The 24,346-nt window shown below is 45.8% G+C and overlaps 2 protein-coding genes across 3 annotated transcripts in view; one reads left to right on the forward strand and one right to left on the reverse strand.

Moving 5' to 3' along the window:
- MYO7A (myosin VIIA) overlaps positions 1 to 4,325 on the reverse strand; it is a 67,148-nt gene extending 62,823 nt beyond the window's left edge. For both annotated transcript variants that reach the window (XM_068418131.1, XM_068418124.1), the window contains exons 1-2: positions 4,206 to 4,325; positions 3,015 to 3,167 (exon numbers count right to left, since the gene is read on the reverse strand). In XM_068418131.1, the coding sequence (XP_068274232.1) occupies positions 3,015 to 3,167; positions 4,206 to 4,304 (252 nt within the window). In that variant the 5' untranslated portion in view covers positions 4,305 to 4,325. The remainder of the gene's footprint in view (positions 1 to 3,014; positions 3,168 to 4,205) is intronic.
- The window catches only part of CLNS1A (chloride nucleotide-sensitive channel 1A), a 368,760-nt gene that overhangs the window by 279,326 nt on the left and 65,088 nt on the right, over positions 1 to 24,346 (forward strand). The window lies entirely within an intron of this gene.

Below are 24,346 nucleotides of genomic sequence, written 5' to 3' on the forward strand. Positions count from 1 at the left end.
GGCTTTGCAAAACTGCCATCAATTTTTACCACATTCGACACAAATCTACTCCTCCTAGTGCCACCACTCTTAAAAGATGAGATTTAAAGTTGGGTTCCTGAGCCTCCAACAACACACGTGTAGACAGAGGCGGTTTATGTGCCTCTCTGTCAAGCTGTGCACTGTATGTCATTTTGAAGTGTCACTCTGATTTTGAGATTGCACTAATTGCTGCCTTGTGCCCAGGATCGTGGGCTGGCACTCCAAAGCCATTAGTGGTGTGGAGCAATCAAGGCACAGTAACCTGGAACCTCTGTGATGCAAATCCCTTTGTGGGATGTGGCCATCCTTTACACAGTAGCTCTGTAGGACACATGACACTGTCACCATCAGACCTGAAGAACTCATAGAGAAACCACATGGTTACTGAGTCACTTCAGCTCAAATCACTGCCTGTGGTCACATCCAGGTTAGAAGCTGCCCTTTGCATTAGCCCTTATTAGTTTGATGCTGCCAAACATTGCTCTGCTCAGTGCTTGATTGTGTTCATAATCTCCCTGGATGCCTGTGAGGGAGCTCAGAGGCAGATCTTTCGTGAAGGAGCTGGTTTTATTCATGAGCAATCTGATATTGCACACATGAAATCTTATCTGAGGACGTCTGTTCACTTAGTGAGGCAACAGGCACTTGCTCGATGACATGGGGACCCAAGGAGAGACGCATGGTCACCACTGAAAAAATATCCATGATCCTAACTTTTTCAGAGAGCAAGAGAGAGCTGCAGGAATCCACTTGGTACCACTGCGTGGTACCCACAAACAGGAGAAAAAGGGACAATGCTCAATGGATAAATACATGTTCCCTGAATGAGCCAATCAGCTACAAGTTGTTGGCTATATCTGTACTTCTCTGGTGGCATTCAGGTTGCTTGAATTTAGCTGTCCGTATGAGTGCTACATCTAACCTTGAAGATGGACATGCTCTGAGCTGGAGGAGGTTGGACTGTAGTCCTCCAACCTGAACTTCCCTTCCAACATAAACTCTTCTACGATACCCAAACTCCAGCCAGCTCTAAAACAATCACCTTATCTAACAGGCACCTATGTTTGCACAGCTGAAAGGCAGCCTTGGCTCTGTTGGCTCTATTGGTATCTCTGGTGACTGCCATGGGCGCTTAGTGCACAGTGCTAGTTTTGGCTGGGATAGAGTTAATTTTCTTCATGGTGGCTGGTATGGGGCTGTGTTTTGGATTCGTGCTGAGGACAGTGTTGATAACACAGGGATGAGCAAGCGGCTGTGTGGGGCTTAGTTGCTGACTGGGGTTAAACCACAACATGCACATGGAGACACCACCTCAGTTATAAGTTTGGGCTGCTAACTGTTGCTAGTTTACCATTATAGATGTCTGTGGCTCCCTGAAGAGAGCTCCAGGGAGTAACTCAGTTCATGTAACGTAACGTGTGAATAATTTTCTGATCGTGCCTTTTTCTCTAAACTGACTATACAGGCATCATGCACAACAAACAAGGTGCCTGAGTGAGAGATGGATTTGAGGGTCTCTATTCTCCTCCAAGCATTGGGGACTTAGGATTGCATTTTCAGCAGCCATGTCCCCTTCCTCTAGGACTGAACTCCATCTCTGAAAGAAGAGATGGATATCTTCCAGAGTTGGGGGCAGGGAGCTGTCAACCGTATGAGCAGCCTATGTAACAGAGTGGTGTGTTCTCCATCACTGCCCAGCTCTAATGCAAAACTATCCCATCAAACGGGGCTGGACATCAAGTAGAAGAAGCAGACGACAGAGAAAATCTTGGATATGGTCTGTTATCTTATGCTATCTAGGAAGTCTGACTGTACTGCAATTACAGAATCAATCAGGTTGGAAGAGACCTCTGGGATCATCAAGCCCAACCATTCCCTCTGGCCTGAAAATCTAGTAGTCTCTAGAGGCTTTTAAAAATTAGATTACCAGGTGGCTTTGAAAAGGCCTTCAACGGCACAGCAGGCACTTACCTGAGTATCTGAAAACTGTAGGGTTAGAGTTCAATACCAAATTTTCCATATTTGCATAGGCTGTTTGAGTACATTAGCTAGTGGCAAACACACACAGATGCACTCTGCACTTCTGCCCCAAGAACGTACACCAGACTGCATAGCACATAGCACACTGATAAAACCAGCACAGAGACCTGAATGCTGACTCTTGACCTGCTGGGTAGGTGGCCTTTGTGATGCTGTTGCAGAAAAGAGATGCAGTTCTGTCTGGCTCCCTGTAAAACCGTCAATTTCTGAATGTCTGGTTGGGTTGGCAAGGCTGCACTGGGTCCACTGGGAATGACATGACTGAGCTGACCTAAGGGAAGGGCACTACTGTCTCCAGAGATCAGCCGTCAGGACCTGAGGCAACCCAGAGCTAATAAGTCATACACACAGATGGGGAAGGTACTTTAGAGCTGTTCTGGGAGTTGCTCACTTCATTGTTTCCAGTTATTTCATGCCTGCACCTCCTTATCCTTCCTCCACCCCTTGCACCTCCAGCAATTGTCTTCACCCATTTGGGTTGAATGAGTTAATGGTTCAGAGGAAGAAAGAAGGCAGAAGGGCCACATCCAGCATGCAGTTGCCAAAGGCTTTTGCTTTAGGATTACTACAGCATGCACATGTCCTGGGTTAAACTGGTTATTGCGTGTGCAGAAAGTTAGTGCATGTCCCCAGAACTTCTACAGGGGCTACACAGCATGGTGGCACGGACTTTGCTCACTACCTAAGTCATGGGGTCTTTCACTGGGGCATCCATAAACTCTGCATTGTGTCCTCTACAGTGCAGAGTCATAGAACGATTTGGGTTGGAAGGGACCATTCAAGGTCATCTAGTCCAACCCCTGAAGCCCTCCACAACTTGGGTCCAGCTGAAGGTAGAAACCTAGATGCTCAGTTCAATCAGGGTTTCCCCCACGTGGATTTCCCAGAGCTAAGGAGAGAAGGGAGTGCAGTGCAGAGCAAGAGGTGGAGGTGGAGGTGGGGAGGACACTCACATAGATGAGGTGCTCCTGATAGCGTATCAGCAGGTTCCTGAGGATTCCCGCCTCATTCAGGTCCCCCAGGCGGATCATGTCCTCCACTCCATGGATGGAGGTGGGATGCATGGGTTTGATGTGGCTGGCATTCTGCGGGGAAATCCAGTGCTCCTGGGAAGAGAGCGAGGGCAGAGAAAGATAAGTCCAATGAGATACCACTGGGATGACAGACAGAAACAGCCCACCCCAGACAGAAGGACCAGATGGAAGAACATACACAGGAGAGCATTAGCACACAGGCCACAGCTTCTATTCCTGGGATGTGGCAGCGACTAATTGGAAAGATTCCTAGTAGAAGAAGGAAAACATCTTTTGGTTTATTGGAGCAGCAAGAGACATGAGACCCAAGCCATCCTGGCAGGAGCATCATCCAGGGCAGCACAGATATCCAGCACATCAGGAGAGTTTTTAACAAATCGCAGATTTGTTATTCCCTTCATGCAACTACATTTTCACATCACTGGTTAACCCCGTGCCACAAAACACTTTTGAGCAGAGATAAGACAATTTAGAAAAGGAGAGAGGGATGCACAGGGGTGGGAAAATCATACTTTTATTGGCAGAGTGTCATTTAGACTGATCACTTCTAAAGGGCTTCAAAAGCCACTACAAATTTGACACAAGGACCCTGCTGAACCAGATCTCTGTCATCCTTGAAGGGAATGAGAGTATTTATAATTATCTCAGGCTAGAAAAAAAATTATAAAGGACAGCGAGCCTCCTCAGATCACCCTCTGCTTGTGATATAGATGTTACTCTAAACCAGCCACCATTGCACAGAAGTGGAGGTGGGAAAGAGAAGGAGAAACAGTGTTTGGACACATCCTGTATTGGTAGGAGGTCAGGAAGGACTGGATAACAGAGAGGAACAGCAGGTCGAGATGGGTTTGCTCAAAGCACTATCTAAATGTACTTTGGAGGCTTCTGTTATCATTGTACTCAAGAAGCTTCTCAACCTTTAGTTTCCACTACAGCCACAAAAGTAGGGACATAACATTATCTTGTCTTTACAAATACAAAACGATGGCACAGTTGATATCCAGGGACATACGAGAAGTCCATGACAAAGTCAATCAACAAGACCCTATGACCCCTGGCCTAGCCATGCCATAGAGCTGAAGAAGAGTCATCACAACCCTTTGTACGTACATTGCCTTCATCATCCACAACCTGGATCTGTCCAGAGTCGCAGAGTTTAACCACCGCTCCAATGGGGACATCGAATTCCCGTCCGGTTTTGAGGTCCATCCACACATAATCCCCCTGGAACCAAAGAGAGGACAATTATACTCAGGGCTGCAGAACGTTCAGCATCCTTTGGGATACAAGTTGCTGATGTTTTGTACCCAAATCACTGGTACAGGTCAAATGACTTCCTCTGCAAACCACAAACCATCCCTTTTTCACAGATGCTCAGGAAACCCCCCGCAAGGTAATAGCAGCAGGGTATGCTCCACTCAGCATCCACCTGCTGCACTGTCTCTCTGTTTCATAGGCTCGTGGGTGGTTGTTGGTCACAGACTGCATCCAGTAGCAAGCAGGTTACAGAGCAGTGAGACAGGCAGAAAAACCCACCCAGGCAGAGGTTTTCCTCTGTGCAATGTACAAGCCTAGAAAGTCACGCTTAGGGGATGGTTTTGAGCTCTGGAAAGCCTTGTCTGGAGACTTGTGGCACATTTTTTCCTTGCAGGTAACCACTGTCAAATACACATTCCCCTACCTTGCAGACTGGTGAAAAAGGGATGACTAAAGAAGGGTTAAGAAGATACCTGATAATTCTTCAGGATGTCTCCCAGCTACAGCAATTTGTAGGTGGGCTGTTTGCATTTAATACTTCTCAGTGGATTTTACCTACTGTGAGCATCTCCAGTTGCTTCCTGAAGCTGTGCAAAGATTTGCATCCACAATCTCAAAGGAAGTGTTTAGCTACAAATAATGTGAAAAGCTGTGTCCTTTTGCATGTTTCAAATGTGTCACCTCTTTCATTTAAGACCTCTTTGTTTACGTTTTGGAAGACACAGCAAGCAGTTGACCCCTATCCACTCATTCCATGTCACTGGTGATCCTATAGTCCTCTTGTCAGTCCTGCTGGGCAGGGACTATCTGCTCATCAGCTCTGTGGATATTAAATTACCTGAATGCAAACAGGCTTTTAAAGAAGCTGTTTTCCTCGATACAAAAGCAAACCCCAAAATAACACAAAACTAAACTCCCAAGCAGGACCCACAACTCTACGAAACAAGGCAGAATTATTTCCCACCCCTATTTTCAATGTGAAGAGATGCTAAAATTGGGAGCCACCTAGTTAAATTATTGTCAGGCATGTTTGCATCAAGCAAGCAAAATTTACTTTTTCATGCGTCTGAGTTTAATGTTGTGAATTTGTAGCCCCACCTAAATGTAGCCCAGCCACATACCTGGAGGCCAGCTCCACTTGTACCTATTAAGCACGATTCAAATGCAATATCTACCTTTTGAAATCCTGAAAAACTGCTGGGAGAAGGGAAAGTGAAAAATAAGAGGGATCACTCTGCATCTGCTCTGATATAATCGCTTTCCGGAGCATCCACTATCGACCATTTCTGTGGACAGGGTATTTATAGGTTTGATTTGCCCAACGGGCTACTGAACAACCTTCAGCTCCACTCTGGGCGGTGGGAACTGAAGACACCTGTCAATATAAAACATGGTGAAACGTTCACAATCCAAGTCACTGCTCACCAGGACTTCCGAGAGATGCTAACCTGTGAGTGCCACAGGGATGCAGGGCTATACCCAGGGACCCACATCTGGAGAAACACGAGGGGTCCCCAGCCATTTTGTGGTAGACTCCACCCTTTGCACCTGCTTACTAGGTTTCACCTAGGATATCAACAAAGTCTTCCCACTTACATGGAGCTCAGGATCCAGCCCTTAGTTTGGATTTTCTTTTCCTCAGATGGTTGTGCCACAGCACTGTTACAAGTATCTTTACCCAGCTCATAAAAACATAATATTCAGATCTTTTTCTCATTAACTGCCTTACCCTCACATCTCGTAATTCAGTTAAAAAGGAAGAAAAAACCAACTAATGAATGCAGTAAGTCATGCACAGATACATTATAAATCCTCTTATATTAATATTTATTTCTTAGCTCCTTTCATCCAAGACTCTCAAAGCATTTCAGAGTGTTCAGCACTGTTATTCATGCACAGGGTGGGTAACCTGATCAAGGTGTCAGCAAGAGAAGAGCCAAGTCGCTCAGTCCCTGCTCAGCAGAAAGCCCTTCTAACACCTCACCAGCTGCATAAAAATTGCTCTTGATCAAGAAAACAAGAATTGTAATGCTGCTTTTTCTTTTTAATCTCTAATTTTGAATAGCTGTAAAAGCAGCCTGCTTCATATGTTCTGTTACCACACAGCTGAGATAAAAAGGCAGTCTGCTCCCCCCAAGGTAAATTGATACTCTACTACCACTGAGACAACTCCTGTGCTTCACCTGCCCAATGCACAGAGCACTCGTCTCCTCAAAATGCTTTTTCTAAACACATTAAAGTGCTGTTCTTAATACTGGTGAAAAAAGCAAGTCCTATGGGATGGGCTAAGCTGGTAACCTCAGAAGGGTCTGGGCAGTTAAAACATAACATCACTTATTAAAAGTGCTGACCTATTTCCTTCCCTGACTTTAATGAATTTGATATAAAATCCGTGGAAGTCAGTTACACTCCTTCTGCTGATGCAATCACCTTCCCATCAGCCCAAAAAGCAGCAGATATATTGGAGATTTCAGGGCAAATCGGGGTGATTCATGCGTTTACCAGCTCAGGTGGACTGGCTTATAAGTTGCATAACCTGCCTCATGCCTGGACTGATGCAGTTTATTTTCCAACACACACAACAGTGTACTGGAGAAGTAAGAATACCACCAGTCACTTTATGGTATCAACATGGTCCAAATCTTCCTCCTCAGTGCAGCTGCTGGGTGCTAGTGTCCTTCCAAACGCTCTGGGACAGACCCTCAGGACCTCCCAAGCTATGGGCAGTGACAACCAAACAGCGGTGCAAGAGGATGAAACACCACGATGGGTGCACAAACAGATCAACACAATTCATGAAGAAGATCTTTAGGAGGAGCTTCCAAATGCAAAGAGCAAGAAGGCTGCACCACAGAGGATATGCAGTGCTTGAGGGGGAACAAAGACTCAGGAGGAAGGTGAGAGAAGGTGGCACAAGCAGTATGAGGATCTCATCAAACAGCAAGAGCGATTTCAAAGCAGCCTGAAAGCTCCCAGCCTTGCTCAGAGCTTGGGACCCCTGTCTTACCCCTAAAATTGTTGTGGGCTTCAGGGCCTGGTTGACGTTGCGGAGTAGCGTCCATTTGCCCTGATCTCTCTCCTGATCTTCCACCACCTCAGGGCATGTCTGCATGAAAACGACTTTCTTCCTCTTCAACATCTCCAGAATCTTGCAGTGGTATTTGTTCCTCTCTCTGCTTTCTACGTGTATTCCACCATGAATGCCAGAAAGCTGTGACTGGTTTGCTTTAGATCTCCAGCATGACCATACCTGCTGCTTGCAGGGCACCCTCTGACCTGATTCACAATATGGCTCTTGGTAACGATCTTCTCCTAGTAGAAAAATTTCCGTGCACCAGCCATGGTCCTCCACTGGCCAGCTAGTATGCTTGCTCCATAGAACTGGTGCTACAGGAGTCTCAAAGCCAACTGAACAACTTTGCTTCTCTTCACTTAAATTCTTACAGTCCCTCCAGTAAGGGGTGACGCTTGGTCGGAGACTTGAAGGACACTGCAACCACCCGTTCTGGAAAAATGACTGCAGGATTAACAGGAAACCTCTTCATTTCCCCGTGACTTCTCTTTGTTACCTTCCTTTCTTGGTGAAATAACCGTCTGCCAGCTTGAGGACTTTCAGCACAGAACACACTCAGGTGCTTATTAATCCACAAATGCAGTCAGTCCCCATGCAACACATGGCATTTAATTAACCTAATACCTTTACATACCAAATTAACCAAAGCGCAGTGGGAACTCAAAACCAGAGGCCATCTGCATTTTCTTTAAACTAATCGCCTTGAGTAGATCCATAGCAACTGAATTTTAAATAATTGAGTGGAAGGTGTCCGGAGCAGCACAGCCTCTGTGCCTATAGGTGAGAGGAGATGAAAGTGTGGATGAAAATGTGCTGAACGCTAGGACCATGGAGATAACGAGGTCACACTGACTGTACACCTGGCTGCTCTACAGACCCACTTGTGCAATCTCTCCTTCTGTATAGAGGGGGCTGTTCTTGGAAGGACTGATCAGGACTGCTGACCCAACTAGAAGAGCACAAGACATCTTACAGTCACACCAGATTTGCTTTTTCCTGTGCTATCTTCGATACACTTGAGATTTCTCATTCTCATCTAGGAAAGGCTTTTCTGCTCATTTAGAGACTTTAAGGCCACTCTAGCTGGACCCCAGTCTCTTCCATGGAAATTTTGAATTAACTGGGCATCATTTGTACAGACCAGAGCAATGCATGACTAGATAGTGGTGCAGCTCTAAGCTTTCCATGCCATTCTCATTTATCACTTTTTTAATGCAAAACTCCACTGATGCCTTGATTCCATGGGTTTTTGAATCCATTTGTCCATGATACAGAGGGCATATTCTTGGTGGAAATTTATCTAGAGGAACACAGGCTTTATAGGTCCCCTTGATGGGTCACAGTCACCAAGGACAACCACAGATGATGGGCACATCAAACTCATACCGAGCTACTTCTGCTCGCCAGTGAACAGCAGTGACAACGGCAAGGCAATCCTTGCCCAAAGGGCAGATAATGGATTAATAACTTTGTAGGCTTAAGCCATATTACAAAGCCCTGAAGCAATAAGGTGTCTAATTCTTGTAGCTGTGCAGGTGATTTAAGGAAGAGGTCGAGTCTCATGGATAAGAAGGCAGGTTAGAGATTAATAAGATGGATATGTACAGTCCAGCAAAAGAGCAAGCAAAAATGTACATGAGATGCAATAGTGATGTAGGGAGAAGGAGACACAGACCGGATGTAGCAATCTCATGGGAGATGTCTACCTCCAGCATGACCTGAACACACAGTGCTGTAAATGTCTGCATTTTTGCTGCCCTAGAAAACACAAGACAGATGTCAATCAAAGCCAGTAATCAATGAGAGGATGCATGTGGAAGGAAGGACTGAATAAATGCATATAAAGGGACCCATAGGATGGCTTCTTTGGATTTGAGCTGGGTCCTACAGATGCTCTTTGCTCATCAGCACACCTTTCCTCACTGCCACACCACGGTAACTGGAGCAGTGTGGGAGCAGCAGATCTGAGGAAGGGCAGACGATGCATTTATCTCACTTTGCGCTGGAGCAGACATCATGATCATGGCTCAGCTATTCCCTGTACTGTATTTCCGAGGCTGTGTGTTTCTCTGTGCTGCCAAAGAGTAAACTAAGGAGCAGAGGAGTGGAATTATCTGCCCTCAGTTATCCTTGGAGCAAGGTAGAGATGGAAGCCCAGAGGGCTGAATCCAGTCTCTGCTGTCCTATTACATGGGTGCGCTTATTTTTTCCCTGATGCTGGGACTGCTGAAGGTCTGTAATTTCACACATTTCCATTACACATTTTTTTGCACTGTTCCTCTGCTAGCAGGAGACTTTCTGGGGTACTCGTTAGACAGAGTCACGTGTGTCATCCAGAGGCACTTGGCATCTGCAGGGCTGTCTGTCTGAACGGCCCGCGCATGCTGCCTCCTGGAAACGGGAAACCTCATCCCTCTGAAGGGACGACCCAGCTTGGAAATCAGCCTCCTTTCTGTATGCATCAAGGGGCAGAGCAACAGCATTAAGCCTCCTATCAGCATGCTTTTTCTAAGGGAATGTGCTATGCCTTATGTGGGAAACAAATAAACACTTAGGACAATAAGGGGAGGGACACGATGGAGGAAAACAAACCTTCAGCTGTCTGGCAGCCCGTCAGCAATGCCATCCGGTTTAGATTACAGCTCCCCAGGGTAACATTAGACTCTGCACTGCAGAGATAGAAGTACGAGCCCCAAGAGCCATGCTGGACACTGATCTGATGATTTACTGTGGCAGCAGCAGGCACAGCTGAAAGCAAGGTCTTGCTGTGACACAGTTTGTCCACACGCATAGTAAGGGGCAAATGTTTATCCTAAGGAACTGATGCGACCCAGGCAATAGGTTTATGCTGCTGCTGAGACCTGAGCTCCCATTAAGTGCTAGTGGGGTGGTGTGGACCTTACTGCTGGAGAAAAAAGGGAAATACCACCTGTAGGAACCACCCTCACAGCAGGTGAACCACCTAATTTAATGAAAGCTTGGTTTTTTTTGCCCCAGCCTGTTTTTCAGACCCAAAGAAAATACATCAGACACTGTCAGGGCTGAGGAGGTGTTCCTGAGCTCGTTGTTTTGCAGCTATCACTGAAAAGCTGAGTTATTCAGTGAAACAGGTCAGGTGGGACTCAACTAACCCAGTGCATGTGTCCACCTCTGAGCAAGACATCCAGATCTTTGCTATGATCATGGTAGGTCCCTTGCAAATGAAATTATTCTATTCTAGTCTAGTCTAGTCTAGTCTAGTCTACATTCAAGGGAATGAAAGAGGCACTTCTATGGTCATGTCTGCATAAAGCAGGTATTTAAACTAGGTCAGATGATCCTGACCTAAAGGGGTGTGTGAAGAGGACAGTTTCGAGGTAGAAATCTACAGTACAGGTGTCCAAAGCTAGCTAAGGTGGCTCCTACCTCTAGCATGGGGGACTCTAAGGGCTGATATTCAAGTAAATTGCTGAAAGATACGGAAAATCACTGGTTATCAGAGGCTGTCTACAGACTCAGGTCAGCAGTGTTCCACCAATTACTCCCTGCAGCTCTAAACTTACCTTTCTATAATAGGAAAGATGATACCCAGCACAATGGCTGTCAATGCACCGTGTGGACCAGACATGATCTGTGGGCCATACTTCTGACAACTGATGTAAAACAACCTGTTTATGCAGCTGTTTTTTTATTTTTGAAACAGGCACAATCACACACCCAGGTCTCCAGAGAGCCAGACCCAAGCTGAGTCCTTTATTTCCTCACTGCTCATCTTTGAAGCAGAAAATCCTTAGTGCACGCAGCCACGGGTGCAAAGATAGTCATTGCTCCAGCTCCAAATTTCAATGTCATGTGGAGAGCAGACTGAAATCTAAATGTATTGGTGCATCGCAGCATATAATGCCAGGGCAGGCTTCCAACAGCTACCTGAATCCTTTGGGCAGTATAACGTCTGTGCTCTACTAAAAACACATATCACCTCTAGATATCACCTGTCGATTCAGTTCAGCTCTCGATTACATGGGTGTACCCTGCTCGGTTTAATGGAGTTTCTCCTGGATCCACAGCTGTGCAACCCAGGGGAGAATTAGGACTGCTCATCTCTACTCTTTGCAGTCATCTTTAGCTGTGCAGTTGCCTTGGGCATCAAGAAAAGGTGGAAAAGGAAGAAAAAGCTTGAATTTCTGCTTAACAGCAAACTGTAGTGCAAGAAACACACATGCTGGTAGTCTGTAACCCTAATAATTTTCCTGTTTCATAAATAAATAAGATTCTCTTCCAAATTTCTTGCAGCACATCAGGCACCAGCTGTCAGCCAAGGTAACGTGCTGCACACAAAGGCTTTCTGAAGCAAAGGCAGAGAGGCAAGAGGAATCGTTAAATAATTCAATAATCAATGCGCCGCTCGCTCATCCTGTAACTTCGATACTGACAGGAGGGAAAAAACAACCCACAAACGTGGCACCTGTCCCAGCATTTTCCCATTTGGTGCTGAGGGACATTCAAAGACTCTGGGAGCAAAAATGGTGGATTTAATCAGGTTTACAGGGATGCAGTGTGGTGCAAGGAGGCTCAGCTCCCAGTGATGCCTGACCACACCCCTGGCTTTTGGCAAGGAGCTGCTTGTTGACTGTTTGGGACCTCTCGGCTCAGGAGTGGGTTTTAAGTGTGCAGACAAACACCAAGATAGAAGATTTAATCCATGACTCCTATGGCATTACTGTCACAGGCGAAACAGAGAATCCATCAATCCGTTGACGTTACAAGCAGATTAAGCTGGCCCTGGGTGTCACCCACCCAAGCGCCGTGCCAGAGCGCTGAGTATCAGGTCTCACACAAAAAGCTGATGGCCACCGCTTGGGATGTGATTGATAAACCTGCTAAGGTGCAGAAGTGGAACAGGAAATGAAGACTGAGCCTTTCAGCGCCATGGTTGGGTCCTGTCCTAAATGCAAATGGAAGAAATCCAAAGGAAGACGACAGAGCAATCGTAAGATGTACAGATCTGGAAAACCAGAGAGGGGAAAAATAAAGCCAGGAGGAATCAGAGAGGGAGCGCTTTAGGGTGGGAGCATGTAACTTAATACTGTTCGACCAAGGCATATTCCTTCAGGTCCTAGGAGCAGAGAGGTTGCAGTGGTACCACACTAGGAGCTCTCAGATCCACTCTAAACCTGCCAACACCAGTCACCCCTGTCCCCCAGACAACCAAAGGTGCGGCTAAGAGCTCCCTAGTTTGCAATAGGCATGATGGAAACCGCTTGCCCTTAGCCACCCAGAAGCAAAGATTTTTGGGTATTTTCCTTTAAATGCATATTGTTTTGTATGTCAAGCTTTAGGAAGATGGCATCAAGGGAATGACATCTCCATCTCCTGGGTGGAGAATGGATTGAGAGCAGCCCTGAGGAGAAGGACTTGGGGGTGATGGGTGACGAGAAGCTCACCATGAGCCGGCAACATGCGCTTGCAGCCCAGAAAGCCAACGGTGTCCTGGGCTGCATCCCCAGCAGCGTGGTCAGCAGGTCAAGGGAGGTGATTCTGCCCCTCTACCCCACTCTCGTGAGACCGCCCCTGCAGTGCTGCGTCCAGCTCTCGGGCCCCCAACAGAAGAAGGACATGGAGCTGTTGGAGCGAGTCCAGAGGAGGCCACGAAGATGCTCAGAGGGCTGGAGCACCTCTGCTCTGGAGACAGGCTGAGAGAGTTGGGGCTGTTCAGCCTGGAAAAGAGAAGGCTCCAGGGAGACCTTCTAGCACCTTCCAGTACCTGAAGGGGCTACAGGAAAGCTGGAGAGGGACTTTTTACAAGAGCAAGTAGTGACAGGACGAGGGGGAATGGTTTTAAACTGAAAGAGGGTAGATATAGATGAGATATTAGGAAGAAATTCTTTACTGTGAGGGTGGTGAGACACTGGCCCAGGTTGCCCAGAGAAGCTGTGGCTGCCCCCTCCCTGGCAGTGTTCAAGGCCAGGTTGGATGGGGCTTGGAGCAACCTGGTCTGGTGGAAGGTGTCCCTGCCCATGGCAGAGGGGTTGGAACTAGATGATCTTTAAGATCCCTTCCAACTGAGACCATTCTGTGATTCTCTGAGCATAATTTGGGAGGGATGCTGGTTCCAGCAGGTCCCTATCCCCAGACAACACAGCTAAGCTGCGTGCTCCCATTGCTTTCTTTGATTTGATCCCACAGAGAACCGGCTCAGGGAGTTATCCCAGCAGCAACATTTTCATGTGTTTTTTGCAAAGTGTTTTTCTGGTTTAGCCCCTGAACTGGCTCATTAGGCAATCAGCAAAGCGGCAGTGAAGGAGCAGGGGGAGCAGCAGGAACGTGCAGCTGGCAGCACGGCTGGGGGAGCAGAGCTGCTGCCTGTGCAGGTATCTGCTGTGGCATCACCAAGCAGCACTGATGGACGCTCTGCCTTGCTCACAGATAAGCTTTATTCCCCGGGTGAAGGCAGAGAGCTGTTTGATTTGATTCATGAAAGAAAAGTCCCAGCTGATGAGCACGAGAGCTACAGAACTATGCAACAGATGGAGGTAATCAGGTATTTCCACCCAACATCTTTCTGCCTTTGAGGCATACAGCCTTTTCAAGATCACAATGGTTCACGTTTGAATTCCAACATACAGTACTGATGAAGGGGAAAAAATAAAAAAAAAAAAGATCATACACAGAAATGTAAATCGGAAGGGATGTTTTTCATCGTGGCTCAGAAAGGCTGTTCAAAGAAGCCTAAAAGCAACCATGGGAATTCAATTGTTTTACCTGAATTATTCCTGGGGAAACAAAACAGGATTTTTCCACCATCTGTGATAAAAATATCTTTTGCTTTTCGTATGCAATCTGTCAAATTCTCTTTCAGACTTTCAGGTGGTGGAGGCAGCTTCATCTTCCCTGCTCTGGGAAGATTCTTTCTCCTTCATTTCTTTACTTCAGGCTCCTCCTTCCCTCCTCCCTGCCTTTTTTCAGCCTCACTGAGATCTAGTCTGCAATTAGTTCCCGTGTACCAAATAGACGTGGGACTATTGTAATCTGCATAGCTATTCCTGCATAAACAGAGATGTGGACAGTGCAAAGTGCTTATGCTAGTAAAAATATATTATTTTCCCATATAGAAGTCATCTATACTCATGTAAATGCAGTTTTCCCAGCAGGAACGTGTCTGTGTTAAGGGTCTGCGTTAGCCAAAGTGGCACTGATATGTCTGGACAAGTCCTATAATTTAAAATAACGAGTCTCATCTTTGGAAATATTGAACGAAAGGGCAGTAACGCTGCTTCCCCTTCACTGCCACGCTGGATCTGAGCAGTGCTGCCCTTTTTACACGCTGCCTTTGCTTGTCCACTGAGGGTTGTCTTGGTTACTGAGGAGAGTGAGGGGGTCTGAGGAAGGTTAGTTTGCAGCTCAGTCAATAGTATCTTGAGGGAGTTTGTGATATGACTGCTTAAGTAAGAAGTGGACTGCTCCAGGGGTGTGTTTGAAAAGCCAGTTCCTGAGAGGAATGAATGCCAAGAGAAAGCATAAGGGAAAACAACAACAACAAAAAAATCATGCTGGCAATGCTTGTGATGCAATCCAAAACATCTTGATACTGGTTTCTGTTCCTTAGGTGCCAGCCACAAGGATGCAGAGATGCTGTGATACAAGTAGCACCTTTCCAAAAGCAGAAAAGATACTCCCAGATGCCAAAAAAATCTTGAGAACATGAAGCACCTGGATGTTTTTGTCATCAGAAAACAAATAACAAAAAGAATCCTACTAGTATTTATTAAAACCCAGCAAAATCTTCCATATTTCATTGCTTGCTTCATGGGATTGGAGACTCCAGGGTTGGCTCCATGCAAGATCACCCTTGAAATGGAAATCCAGAGCAGGCTGGTAATTGCAGCCACTTGCCTGGATTCTTCAAGCCCCTCTGCCTGTCGTGTTTGGAAAACTTCCCAAATTGCTGGTGGTGGGTTCCTCTGAGGGAGGAGGTGGACCAGCCACAGAGCTTCACCATGGGCTCCCAGCAGCACAATACCAGCCCCATCTACTGTAACTGTCTGGCATTACCAAGTGCATCAGGAGGTTTGTTTCTGATGATTTCTCCACGGATTTTAATTCAACTTTCGTGCTAATAGTACCCTAAGCAGAATGAGGAATGACAGGTGTGCGTTTTAATCCCAAATTTCACTCCATCACAGATGGGCTGTGGAAGTTGTGAAATTCCAGAAGGCTCTGGAAGAAGGTGGGACCCCAGAGACCAACCATGTTAATTAAGGGTCTGAAGGAACCTGTCAGCAAGTCCAGCTAGACAAACCCTAACCTAGAGGCTGCAAACAGAGAAGGAGTGGAGTTTTTAGGTTGGCAAAAAATGACAGAGATAGGGACAATCATCACTATTCAAGCCACAGCTGTAGTTGGCAGACCCAAGACAGTTGCCTTGTTGGATCAGGACATGTACAGACGTGCACTGTGGATGCCTTCAAATGGTGAGCTTGGGACAGTTTTACAGCTAATGGTTTATAGCTCATTGGGCACATATTGAAGAGACTTGGCTTTCAGAGAGCCAGACCCTGAGCATTGGTCCTTTATGAACACACAAACACAGAAACATGCTTCAAAATCCAAGTTACACCAAATAATCACCAGCAATTAAAAAAAAAAAGCAGTAGCCACAGCCTGAAAAAGCAAGTTGGACCTATTTCTTACATGAAATTATCAAGGAATGGTAGCTGGTAAGAAATACAATGGGATTAGACTTCCATATGGACATTCTGAACTCTAGTAGCTAGAAGAATAAAACCATGAAAGAAATAAGCTCTGCATGCTTTTGGGACAGCAACTAATTCCTGTATTCTTGGGACTTCTTATTTTCCTCATGAGTATTTTATTACACGGACAGTTCATTCTGCATATGCTGCACAGTCTGTGTAGGGAGATGTGGCCTCCAAAGAGGTTTTGTCTCACCTTTTATCTGCTTTACGATGAAAAGGGTTACGTTACAAATGGGTTTAGTTAAATGTTACTTCTGATACCAAACTTTCTGTTTTGTTGTGGGTTTGCAAGGAGCCTAGCGTGGCAGAGATCTTAGTCCACCATCAGGCAGCTGGTTGGTGCCCATGTGAAAATCTAAATCATGTAAAGGGAAATTAATTCATGTGAAGAAGGCTCATCAATTTTATACTTGTTTTGAGAAACTCAATAATTGCCATATAGCTTTGATCTTGAGACTTCAAGAGTATTATCACATAGATATATTCATTGTGCCTACCTTTCTGTAAGGAATGGGCTGACAGAGTATCAGCATGGAAATATGGTTAATGCCTCCCTTGAATTTTGCTGGATGCAAATGCTGTTTAACTTCAAGCATCTACTTAATGGGAAGGGGCTGCCTGTCTGCCTTACACCGAATCTAGAAATTTTATGGGGTTAAAGGGCAGTAAAATGCCTTTACAAAGTGATTTGCAGATCATGAAAATGCAATGTGTGACCTTAAGAGTAATTTGCCAGCAACGGTGCTGGCAATAAAACGCCTGACTGGGTGGCAGGAGATGCACATAAATTGCTCACATTGCACTCACACTGGCTGCACAAAAGGCTTCCGAGTTGTAGTGTGCAAATCACTGGCAAGGCTCTGTCCCAGATAGACATTTTTCCCAATCTTAAAACCAAGCAGCATTTGGCTCTTTCTTCTTCAGCATGCAAAATAAGCCAACCTCTTTTTCTCCTGTGTTCTGCTAAAGTGACTCTGGGGAAAGGATGGAGGGCATCTGCTTCTTGGTAAAAGAGTGGGGAGGGAGCAATACTTTCAACATCTAAGTGGAATTGCCTCAGCCAGGACATGAAAATGAGTGTGCAAGGTTAAGGCGCACCAAAGGCCCATCTAGGATAGCATCCTATCTTCACCAGTGGCCCATGTGGATGCCCAGGGCAGAGCGGAGAAGTCTGTAGAGATAATTCTTTAAAATACTCTTCCAGTCCAAAAATAAGGGGACATCAACTGAATTCAGTAGGGACTAGGTTCAGCAAAAAGCAGTGGAGGTGGAGAGAACACCTGGAGATGTAAGGAAGCTGGACAACTGCTTGGAAGGGAGATGCATTAGGGACAACTAACCAAATAGATCACATCAGGCTTGGGAAATCCACGAGCTGAAAGTTCATAGGTGGAGGCCATGAAATTAGCTGAAGGATAGTAAAATATTGTGAGGAAATTTCACTGTATACTTACTCATCCCTTGGTGTTCATCAACAGTCAGTCTGGATACAAAATACCAGACGGGAAAGACCTGGGACTGAACAAATATGGTCATTTCATATATGTTCCCAACTTCAGCATACTGTAACTCTGTTCAGAATTTTATAATGATTTCTGTTCGAGAACAGAAGTCCTCAAAATTTATAGCTGGTGAAGTTTTCTCCTTTCACAAAATTGCCTAATGGAGGACTTGTAAACTTTTAAGATTGACCTTTCCCCAGTGCAAGAAAGCAGCTGCATTCCTTGGTCAATGCCACCTCCCTTGTGCAGATAGCAGCAAGGGTGATTTGCGAAGGAGAGGAGGACTAGTTAGTTGGAAGGGACCTTAAAGATCATCTAGTTCCAACCCCACTGCCACAGGCAGGGACACCTTCCACTAGACCAGGTTGCTCAAAGCCCCATCCAGCCTGGCCTTGAACACTGCCACGGAGGGGGCAGCCACAGCTTCTCTGGGCAACCTGGGCCAGTGTCTCACCACCCTCACAGTCAAGAATTTCTTCCTAATATCTCATCTCAATCTCCCCTCTTTCAGTTTAAAACCATTCCCCCTCATCCTATCACTCCACGCCCTTGTAAAAAGTCCCTCTCCAGCTTTCCTGTAGCCCCTTCAGGTGCTGGAAGGTGCTAGAAGGTCACCCTGGAGCCTTGTCTTCTCAGGCTGAACAGCCCCAGCTCTCTCAGCCTGTCTCCATAGCATAAGTGTTCCAGCCCTCTGATCATCTTCGTGGCCTCCTCTGGACTTGCTCCAACAGCTCCATGTCCTTCTTCTGTTGGGGGCTCCAGAGCTGGAAACAGCACTGCAGGGGGGGTCTCACAAGAGCAGAGTAGAGGGCCAGAATCCCCTCCCTCACCCTGCTGGCCACTCTGCTGGGGATGCAGCCCAGGACACGGTTGGCTTTCTGGGCTGCCAGCGCACATTGCCGGCTCATGGTGAGCTTCTCGTCACCCATCACCCCCAAGTCCTTCTCCTCAGGGCTGCTCTCAATCCGTCCTCCTCTCAGCCTCTATTTGTGCTTGGGATTGCCCTGACCCATGTGCAGGACCTTGCACTTGGTACAATTCTCTTACATTGCTACAGTCTAATGCACAACCCCTGCACAAACCGGTCAGTACTGCTGACCACTAGAGCAATATCTGTGAATATACCCAGGAGTGGTAAAATGGAAATGCAAAAGCATCAGCATACAAATTCCCAAGACCCAGTCCACACTTGCTTATCTCATTTCCCCGCTGTTGAAAGCCCCAGTAGGGGTATCTAAAGTGCCAGCTGGCTTACCAGCATGTCTCAGGCTGTTTCATAAAATCATAGAATTATAGAATTGTTTTGGTTGGAAAGGACCTTTAAGATCATCAACTCCAACTCTTAACCCAGCACTGCCAAGGCCACCACTAACCCATGGCCCTCAGCACTGCATCTACACGTCTCTTAAATACCTCCAGGGATGGTGACTTCACCACTTCCCTGGGCAGCCTGTTCCAATGTTTGACAACCCTTTTGGTGAAGACATTTTCCCTGATCTCCAATCTAAACCTCCCCTGGCACAACTTGAGGCCGTTTCCTCTTGTCCTATCACTTGTTACTTGGGTGTTACTAACACCCACCTCTCTACAACCTCCTTTCAGGTAGTTGTAGAGATTGATAGAGATATTTCACTCACAGTATTGAATTTTCACTGTTCTTAAACAGATTTTTTTTTTCAGAACAGTCTCCCTATGCGTATTCTTGCAAACATCCAAATCCTCCTTCTGTTTTTGTTACATTTATAAAACAATTAAAAATAGATTTACTCCTCCAAAATTCTTATTGGAAATCTTCCTTAGAGAATGCCATTTCACCAAAACCTAAAATGAACAGGAAAAACATATAAACAAAGCTTTTCAAGAAAACACTTGAGATATTGGCTAAAAACTGTCATGGAGCATATTGTTTTGATGTTCTTATTGGAATTCTATCTTCAAAGTAATATTTTAACAATAAAAATATTTTATTTATTGACCAGGCAATGACATCTCAGCAGATATTCTCTGCACTCCCAGCTCAACTTCCTCCTGACAAAGAAATGCCATTTTTCAATTCGTGCTATTGAAAAGGTCTGTTATTGCTTTCCTTCCCCTGGGCCCCAGGAGCTGCTCACAGCTTCTTGAACCTGATTGCAGAAAGCCAGAGCTTAGGGTTTTTTTTTTTTTTAGGAAAACAGCTGTCAGATCTACACTGCTCTAGCAAATGATGCTGTGGCTTGAAAAAGGAATTTATTTTACACCATAAGGGCCAAATCTTTCACTAGTGTACATCAGGGTCATCCCATAGATGCACCTGTGACCCCAAACCCATGAAATGTTGAGGGCTTCCTTTTTAATGCCTTGCTGTTGAATGTTTTCTGATTTTGCAAAAGGAACTTGATGAAGAAGAAGGTTGCCTTGAACAGGGAGAGCTGCCTGCCTGCTGCCCAGCCACTCATACAGGGAGCAAATTAAAAGCATGGTCCCACACTCCATTAAGAATGTCATATCACAAACATTTCTTACAGCAACCATGTTGGTTTAAATGTCTGTCTTTTACCCAAATCTCTCCACTTGTCACTTCCTATATCCCATCTGAGAAATGATCTGAGTAAAAATAGCAGCAATAAGTAAGAAATAATAAATTGTGTTCAAGGTTTTTTAAAGTACTTGTAAGTCATATGATTTTGGTGAAATTATGGACAATGTGGTCCAGCCAACAGCTGTATTGCACATCTGGGAGGTAGTGGAGGGCAGATAGAGGGAGGTGGATGTGCAGGGATGAGGAAGGGGTAGGTCAGGGGATCCTTTGCTCTGCCCTGCACAGCTGGGATGAGGACACTTCCTCTCGTTACGAACAGTAATCAGAGGCTCAATGGCTGGAGCGAGGACCAAGGGAAATCAACCCTTGTGTCGAACCCTAGCATCAGGATAAGATGTGGGGTGGGATGGGAGTGGGTGGAAATGAGGGATTTCTGACCTCCTTCCCCAAACCTTACTCTTGCCAAGGGGTTGCTAGAAGGGCCAGCAGCCCCCAGCTCCAACAGCTAGTGCACAATGGCTATGTGAGGTTCAAAATTAATTACAGGCTTTTTCTTTACAGAAAGCATATATTGTCTTCATTTAGCCTGCACCCGGGGCTAAACAATAGCAGTTTTTCTCTCACCCAATGTTCCTTCCCCAAATAAGGAAGGGAATTAGGAAAAAGAGAGAGAAACTCATAGGATGAAGTTAACCAGATTTAATGAAATGAAGAAAATCAATATAAATGACAACACAAAACAAACAAGAGCATACTCATCCACAGATCACTGGCAAGTTGCTCTAGGAATCACACCAACAGGAGAGAAAGAAAGCAGTAAAAGCCACACCTCTTCCCACCAAACCCTCCCTTTTATAGTGAGCTTGATGTCAATGATATAGAATACACCTGTGGGCCAGCCAGCGTCAGCTGCCCTGGATTTAACTGCTGAGGGCCTTAATCACCATGGCTGGCCAAAAACTGAAACCAAATCCCAATGAAACCAGGACATATACAAATAACAAGAGTTCTTCAGAGTCAGGTTATAGAATCATAGAATCGTTTTGATTGGAAAGGACCTTTAAGATCATCAAGTTCAACCGTTAACCCAGCACTGCCAAGCCTATCACTAAACCATGTCCCTAAGCACCATGTCTATATGTCTTTTAAATCCCTCCAGGGATGGTGACTCAACCACTGCCCTGGGCAGCCTGTTCCAATGCCTGACAACTCTTTTGGTGAAGAATTTTTTCTTAGCATCCAATCTAAACCTCCCCTGGTGCAAACTGAGGCCGTGATGAGTTGAAGGGCTTAATAAAGAGGAAGTTTGAGGGGCTGAATTTCTCTCTTCTTGCTCCAGACTTCAGGTCTCAGCAAGTTAAATCCCATCTTTAAGGGCTCTGACCGACACGGAGAAGTTACCATCAAGAAGACAAGATGATATGTGAGCTGCTGTGCAAGAACTGTCCCCAAAGATGTAGATTGTCCCTGGGGAAACCTAAGGTTTGAAGATTAACTCAAGGTAAACTTTGTTATTGAGTCCTTTGAAGTTTCTTATACCCTCAAATGAATGTCCCATTGGCTGGGTATTTTGCTACTGCCTCTTAAAAAAGCAAAACTAAACTCACCCACGCATATAACAACTCTCACTCCAAGCCTTCTCTGGCTTGAGATCAAGTAGATTAAGGTTTCAGTGCATATACTTTGGGGAAGATAGATCCTGAGAGCTTGTCTAAGGTATCAAAAAGCACAAACAAGTGCATTTCAGACAGGCTTTCTAAGAGGCAGCGTATCTCCACACCAGGGCTGGGATTGCTCGCTCTACCTTTATTTGACATCATGCAATTTATATTCTGCAGCCATAGCACTGCAAGAACATCTCCCTAGCCTGCAGCTTCATTTTCTGCACACAGCTACCCCAGCACTTTAATTGTCCCATAAATTTGATGGAAAAGATTTGATGCAGAGAGCAGTTAAAATGCCAAATGTCTTGAAGACTGCAACTAATGAATGGCTCCCAAAGATTCACGTTTCAATCTATATGCAAATGTGCCCTTTGGTTGGCTTGTGCTGGACTTTTCATTGCTGCATTACAGCTATCTAGGGAAGCCTCAGACTTGTAGATCAGACAGATACGAGGCATAAATGGGAGAAGACTTAAATTATTCAGTGTTTATGAGAAAGAGAATCCAAACAGTGGACTTACACTTTGCTTTTTATAATAACATGATTACAGACCAGCCCTGAGAAGACCTACAATAATGTTGGTTTTCTCCCCCGCCCCTTCCTCCTTGCTAACAAAATATATAGTGCAATGAATCACTTAGTAAAGCTGAATGCATATTATCCAATAACACCCAAAATAGTGTATATGTCAGCTCCAGGTAAAACCAGTGCTCACAGAGCCCAGCCGGGAGATGTCTGTGAATGGAATGAAAGATTTCAAAATCTGGGCTCTGCTGCTCTTACTCCCAGCAAGGGAAAACATCTCCTGGAACATCAACCGAGTCTCTGTAAACACTGGTGGTCACAAAATCTGTTCCTGCTCATTAACGAACTGCACAAATCCCTTTCACCTGCAGTGCAACATGCAATTCTGGTCTTAGCAAGAAGAAATTAAGGTGGAGCAGGTGCAGAAAGGGTTGCCACCATCATGAGAGGGCTGCAGAGCTCGTTTTACAAGGGGGAAAAAAAGGGTTGTGTAGGATTTTGGTCAATTCCAAGACTAGGAAGGAAAGTGATTGCTCTCTATACAAACACCTGAGAAATGCCAAGAAGGGGAAAGGACAATTCTAGCTAAAAGCCAGTGCTGGCACATGAACAGGAAGCCACAGATACCCTCAGAAAACACAGACATTAACATATCAAGGACAGTCTTGTTCGTGTAGGACTCACTTTGTGGGGTTTAAAGCTGAAGCTGTATTCGGGGTTTTACACTCAAAGAAATGCCAGAGGTGGCACAGACTTTGCATAATAGATGGCTGCAGAGAAACCGTGAGGTTTTGGCATTGCCCCCAAGAGTCACCCCACCAGGAGTACTGCCGAGCCAGGAGAGCTGAGCTGAAGTCTCTGACCAAGCCTTGGCTCCTGCAAAGCTTCAAACTAGTTGGAGGCATCTTCCTCGCTTTGGTGTTGAACTAAGAGCTTTATAGCATGAGGCATCCACAGTGCTTGATCCCTCAGGACCTTAATTTCTGGCTGAGCTTTGGTTTCCTTTATCTGCTTAGCTTAGTCCTCCGCTGTTTCTTTTCACTCCTATTTCTACTTCTCTCCCTATAAACTCAGGAGCAGGTTGGGGGGCCACTAAGACTGGGAGAAACCCACAACAGCAGAAACGCTCCTCACATGGTCTGGACATGGTCAGGAGACCACAGCAATACAGATACAATCTTCTGCCAAGTCTGGTTTAGTGGCTGAGCTTCATGGGATGCTGAACTTGGTCCTACAGGAAATACTTAAATTTTGTGAGCATGCTTTATTCCCTAGCAGATAAGTGGTTTTGATTTCTGTTGGTCTGGCCCAGCAGCAGGAAATTTGCAGCATTGGGAAACCCTGGCTTAAAGATCAGATTGTATGAGTGTTGCCCACATGACTGAGAAGACGCAGTTGGCAAAAACAGCCATGTGGCAAGCAGTGAACAGTTATTATTTGCCACCAGAACAGTGGTGGCCTCTGCAAAGCCCTCTCCCTGGAGCAGCGATGTGCCCCTTGCCAGGCTATGTGGTCATCTGCAGCCGGGGCCACCACACCCTCCTGGTCTCCACTCCGGCTCTAAAAACATCTCTTCTTTAAATAAAAGACAGAACATGCAGGAATGAGCTGCCGCTGTGCTGAGGAGCCAAACGAACTTGTCAGGCTGCCAAGGCAGGAATTTAGGAAGCCCTCCTTTTTCTTCTTTCCTTTCTTTGTGGATGGAAATGGACTTGCCATGAGTAATTTGCTAGTGACTAAAGCTGATAAGTTTGGCTCCCTGCAGGCCCCTGCTGGGGAACAATATTGGCTTTTCTTCTGAATTAATGGGTGGAAGATGCAGGGCAGGAGTTCTGTGCATTTTCTCCTCCTTGCTCAGAGCTATGCACTGCCCTCCATGCTCAGCTGCCCAGAGCCAACCTCTAAGGGACATCCTAGTGGGAACCATTTTGATGTGAGAGTGGAAAGGGTGCAATGCCATGGGCTCATCTTCA

The sequence above is a fragment of the Nyctibius grandis genome, chromosome 2 (assembly GCF_013368605.1).
Source record: "Nyctibius grandis isolate bNycGra1 chromosome 2, bNycGra1.pri, whole genome shotgun sequence".
Taxonomy (NCBI): domain Eukaryota; kingdom Metazoa; phylum Chordata; class Aves; order Nyctibiiformes; family Nyctibiidae; genus Nyctibius; species Nyctibius grandis.